The sequence below is a fragment of the Salminus brasiliensis genome, chromosome 1 (genome assembly GCF_030463535.1).
Source record: "Salminus brasiliensis chromosome 1, fSalBra1.hap2, whole genome shotgun sequence".
NCBI classification, from domain to species: Eukaryota; Metazoa; Chordata; class Actinopteri; order Characiformes; family Bryconidae; genus Salminus; species Salminus brasiliensis.
The window spans coordinates 59,607,970-59,613,873 of NC_132878.1; the positions used below are offsets into that span (position 1 = coordinate 59,607,970).

Sequence of the window (5,904 nt, forward strand, 5' to 3'; positions counted from 1 at the left end):
GTAAAAGTGAATTACACTCTGTAGGGGAAGCACAGGAGCAAAAAATACCAATTGTCACATAATACTGCTTTCCTGTATTGGGGAAAAGCATACCATGTTTAATGTGTCATTACTTGTGTCATTTCATTCATTCATTTGTTCATTCATTCATATATTTCTTTATTTTTCTGTAGTATATTAAAATTTAAGCAAATAAACAGTAATTATGCTTTAGGACAGTGATCTTCAGCCCTCCTCCTAAGAAGCTACCGTTCTAATTCTACAAAAACAAACACAACTTATTCAGTCAGTTGAGCATGGCTTAAGGCAGTAATTAGTTGAATCAGGTGTGGTGAATTAGGTTGTATCTAGGTTGAAGTGTGCAGGATAGGTAGATCTCCAGTAGTAGGGTTGGAAAACATTGCTTTAGAAATGGCAAGTAAAGAAGTATAAGCGTTTTGAAATTGTACTTAACATACATTTCTGAGGTCTATGAGTATTTCTGTCACTTAAAACGTTTTACATTTACTCCCTACATTGCACAAGAAAATAAGCTGTACCATTTACTCACCACATTTTCAGTACAGGTTTGTTACTTTACTGTTAGGTCATAGTAGGGTGTTTAATCTTCTGATTTTTCTACTGTTATACTCAGTGCAGTCAAACGCACCAGCCTAGTGAACTAACAGTGTTTAATACTGATTCATTATCCCAGTCAGTTCCACCAGTTCAATACAGTTAATGGTTAGTGATGTGATGAAGGCTGCTCTGAGAAGCAGATTTCTAAACCCAAATGAACTTGACCAAGATAAACATTTCACCAGTCTCTAAAAAAACAGTAAATATCTGCAATATATTGCCACATTTAGCATATATGATGTTAATGCGAAACTAAAATTTGAAAAGTTTAATTTTGCTAAAAACAACAACAATTTTGTCTGATACAAATGATAAATTTTTTAAGCCTTGCAAAAGTATTGAACTTTTCAACCTTTTGCCACATTTCAGGCTTCAAACATAAAGATATGAAATTGTAATTGTTTGTGAAGAATCAACAACAAGTGGGACATAATCGTGAAGTGGAACGAAATTTATTGGATATTTTAAACTTTTTTATATATATATATATATATATATATATATATATATATGTATACAAATGGAATTAGAATTGTATTATACTTTTGTACTATAAGTACATTTAGAATTTAAAGTGTACTTTTTAAGTAAAAGATTTAAACCATACTTAATTTTTTAAACTGAAATATTTATCCTGCGAGTCAAATAAATAACGTCATAAAGAAACAACAACGTCATAATAGTCACAGATTCCAAATTGGCGCCAATACAGTCAGCTTAACTAGAGCTGACTGTATAGAGTCCAGCGTGCACTGAGTCACGTGGAAGATTAAGTGGTTGCCTGGCAACTCTGTTTGTCTCGTTAGCGGAGGCGCCGAGGGAAACCTCCGCTGATCAGAAGTAAGTACAGCATGTCAGGCACGACCCTCAGAAGAAATGGCACTCTCATCACACACAACAACGCCACCTACATTCCAGCGTCTCTAATGCCTGGGTAAATGAAAAAAGATATGTTTATTAATTTAGTAATAATACATTCTGCTGCATGCACTTCGTTACCACAATTGCTAACTGCTACTTTATCTTATGTTAGACTACACGTGTGTGCACATTGGAAGGAAGTGTGTGAAATTGCAAGCTATTTTAAAAAGAGCTTTTTCTTACAGCAAATGATCAAGTAATTCTCTGGATGACGTTCTAAAAGTGTAAATATTAAGTCAACGTCTGAACTGTTTAGGTACAGTGGGCATGTGCCAACCACTAAATTCCTATACGGACTGACGTTTGGAAATGCAGCCATCAAGTATTTTCTGGACACACAGCGTGCAGCCATGAACTCCAGCAGAGGCGGCGAGTTCCCTTCCATCCACCCTAGCGCTGGAGGCTTGGTCACTCAGCGTCCATGGAGTAGAAGCCAGGCTCTCTACAGCTCTTACTGGGCACATTACAATGTAGGCTTCGAACGCCAACAAGAGCTCAAACACTTTGATGAGGTGAGAGGAACAGTAATGAATTGCACTCTATTATTTATCAAACTGATGATATTCATATGCTTACACCACACTTCATGCTCATAGCTTAGCTTTTCAAGACCATGGCACTGAGTACACTCTAACACAATAACAGTACAATGAAAAGAATGCCATAGAAGATCCTCTTTAGGTACCTTAAACATCTTTTCAGTTGAATTTTTTCAATGGAGGTCATTCATTTAGAGCAGGGGTGCCCAATTCCTTTGTCTTGGGGGTCCAAATTACAGACCAAAGCAACAATGAGTCATGGTCCAGTTTTGGTCCACACTTATACTTTCATCTGGCTCACATACTGCAATGAGGGTGCCAGAACAAAGCTACAGCTGGCTACAGTTGGGCCAGTTTTGGCTCACTGTACACTTGTCATGACCAGAACTGGCCAGTAAGTGCCTTAACTGGGCCGTATTTGGCCAAGACTCATCTGCAATCTAGGAAATGACAATAAGTCATGGCCCAGTCCTGGCACACACTTATACTTTCATCTGGCCCTTAACCCAGCACGGAATGACAGAGATGACGGCACGGTGATAGTGGGCTACAGTTGGGCCAGTGGCCTAAAACATAATCGATGTATAAACATTTCTCATGGTAGTTTGCATGTGGGCCCCATGTTGACCCGAGCTGTTTGGTCAGTTTTGACCACAATACACTTCCCAATCTATAACTGACCTGTAAGTGCCTTAATTGAATACATCGTATAAGTTAGTACATAAGCATATCAATTGTTTTAAAAGGGTGGCTTAGCGTAACTCTCTCATTTAAATCCTGTTTGCCAGCTTTGACTCACAAGCCATACTTTGGGAAGCCCTGGAATGGATGTGCTTTAGGCAATCAGTAGTGGTTCTTCTAAGCTGCTGCTTTAAACAACCCTTTTCGGCACTTCCAGTTTTAGTGTGGGTTAGAAAATGTTCTAAAGGAGATTTCAGATAGATAGAGTGAAAGAGAGCCCACGAGAGAGACGCTCTGTAGAAAAGAAAGCTCCTGTACTGTGTGTATACAGTGTTTCCTCACTGGTTCTTGTTTTCCAGCTGGCACAGAAACACAGGGAGAACTACAAAGACAGGACCAGCACACAGCAGCCTGTCAGTTACTTCATCACTCCAGTGAAGCAGAGTGAGAAGCATTCCCGGGAACCTATGTAAGAACCATAGGGCACAGACAGAGCCATCAGTGTAGACAGTAGCCCTGGCACCGTTTAGACAGACTGATTGACAGCTTTATAAAACTTTATTAGTCCCAAAGGAAATTGCAGGCCAACAGCAAGAACTGTGATGCTGATTAACATCATTTTTACTGTGTGTGTGTGTGTGTGTGTGTGTGTGTGTGTGTGTGTGTGTGTGTGTGTGTGTGTCAGTGTGCTTTAGGCCAGCACAACATGGTTCTCCTTTTTACACTTCCACTCTTAAAAAAAAGGTACTAAAAGCATGTTTGCACTTTTGGGCGGTTCTTCAGAGAATCATATCTATAAAGATGTGTAGATCTGTGAGTGTGATGAACCTTTCCAAGGTTTGAAGAACCAACATAAAATGTAAAGGCTCTAGAAGGAACCTTATATTGGTCGTTGTCTTTTAATTAGAAGGTTCTCCACACTCACAGATCTCTTCTAAAAACACGGTTCCTAATGGATTGTTTTAAAGATTGTTCTGTAGATTGGCTTCCTTAACCCACAGTCAGTGTATTTCAGTTTCTGATTTCAGTTCCTCATGTTGATAGATTGTATTGGAATATTATTAAATAGTAAATATTATTGTTGAAGTTCTTTTATAGTAGTGATAAAGGCAAGCATCTTGTACAGTACTGAATAATAAAAGTAAAACTGAACATCTGTTAGAGGCATTCATTAAAATTGTGTTAGTTTCTATTATTTGACTGTGTTACAGCAGATAGCCTGCAGTGCCGTGGCAGTAGGCTGAATAGTTGGCCTGCTGTGGGTTGTTGGACACTTGCCTTTAGGACGTGTATGAAACATTTAAGAGCAGCGTGTGAAGAAATAAATAAATAAGAGATAATGATACTGTGTCTGCTCTATGACTGAAGGGACAACATGAGGAGGGTCATAGCAGAAGAAGCAGGTACACCCTTAATAAATAAAGGTGCCTAAATGGTTCTTGGTGTGGATGTCTGCCATATAAGGTTGTTTAGAAAACTAATTACATTTACATTTAAGGTATTTACCAGAAAAAAGTGCTTTGCTATTTACCCAAGAATAACCCAGCTAGTTTGAATAGGCTAAAAATTCAATACCTCTAAGTTTAGACATTACTAAACACAAGTCAGTAAGAAGACCATAATACTCTACTATTCGTCCAAGTATTCTCTGAAGAGGTGGGTCATCAGTCTGCGTTTGAAGACAGTGAGCGACTCTGCCGTTCGGACACCCAGGGGAAGCTCGTTCCACCACTTTGGTGCAGGACAGAAAAAAGCCTGGACGCTTGTCTTCCACGGATTTTGAGGGATGGTGAGTCGAACCGAGCCGTACTTGAAGCTTATAGGGATCTTGGTGCAGAACGGCTTTTGACCATTGCCATCAAGTACGGAGGGGCTGGTTTTTGTAGGCCAGCGTCAGGGTTTTGAATCTGATGCGGGCAGCAGCTACGGGAAGCCAGTGAAGAGAACGCAGCAGTGGACTGACATGGCTGTTTGGCAAACGAGGACTCCTTCCTATGTGAAAAAAGTCACATACAGTCCAAAGGTTTTAGTGTTAGGTACATTATAGGCACATGCAGTATGTACATTTGATAGGATCACTTCTGCAGGGATGTTTGGATTTTACTGATCTGTGTCCAGATAATCTATTAAGTTCTTTTCGTTTTAGCCTTACCACATAGCGGGCAGGCCCAGAAGTGGCATTTTGGCTTACTGACTGGCTGACTGACTTGCTGAGTGAGTGAGTTGAGGCAAGGCATGAGTTCTTTACTAGGCTGGGTCACATGACATTGTACAAGAAACATAATTGATTTCATTGTATAACACAGCACCTTTTCAAAATAAAGAGCAGAAATTCTGTCCGGACAAAACTAGGCGTGCCTGGTACTTCTTGTTAAGTGTTAGAAATTCTTGTGTTAGTTTATTATGGTGCTTTGTAACCAGATGTAGCTTGTCTGACTTCACGGCCTTGTTGGTAGTGCCTTGAGACAGATTACATTTTGGTATCCTGTCACTGGGTCTCATTCACCAGTATCTTCCTAAAAAGTTCATTAAATTTGTTCTTGAAAAAAAAAGTCCTAACATAAAGTAAATGTCAGATTTATGCTCCCATTGGATCTCATTGTCCTAGTAAACTGAACAAATCCCAAATGTGGACCACTGATGAATGTCAGAATCTTTGTCATAACTGCATAAGTTCAAGTTCAAGTGCATACGTAAATCTTGTCTATATGCCATAGCTTTAGGGAACCAATTTTTTCCACATAGCCCTTTCTGGCACCTTTATTGTTAGGAATATACTCTGGGTGAGTACAAAAAAAGGGGACCATTTTTGAACAAGAACAGGTTAAAGACTCATTTGAGCCTCTGAGGACATGAATGATTGCTCTTCCATGTCATCACATGCTTCCACTGCAGATCTCTATCTCTCTCTTTCCTTCCCTCTCTCTCTCTCTCTCTCTCTCTCTCTCTCTCTCTCCCTCACACATGCACACACACACAGACCTAATTGGCCCTTAGTCAGAGGTCCCCTGAAGCAGTTAGTGAGCATGGCTGCCGGATGGTTGTTTGTAATGCAGGCGTATCTGCTGACGTTGTACTTTGGGTGAACTGTGGCTCGGAGCTTTGATATCTCTGGGCAATTTAGGTGAGCTCTGCTTAGGTTTGC

General features: G+C 39.9%; 1 protein-coding gene across 1 annotated transcript; it reads left to right on the forward strand.

Moving 5' to 3' along the window:
- The first annotated feature begins 1,431 nt into the window (after positions 1-1,431).
- cimip2c (ciliary microtubule inner protein 2C) lies at positions 1,432-4,220 on the forward strand. Its single transcript, XM_072696994.1, has 3 exons — positions 1,432-1,552; positions 1,796-2,051; positions 3,119-4,220. The coding sequence occupies exons 1-3, from the start codon at positions 1,470-1,472 to the stop codon at positions 3,230-3,232; spliced, it is 453 nt and encodes a 150-aa protein (XP_072553095.1). The 5' UTR covers positions 1,432-1,469; the 3' UTR covers positions 3,233-4,220.
- Positions 4,221-5,904: the final 1,684 nt, after the last annotated feature.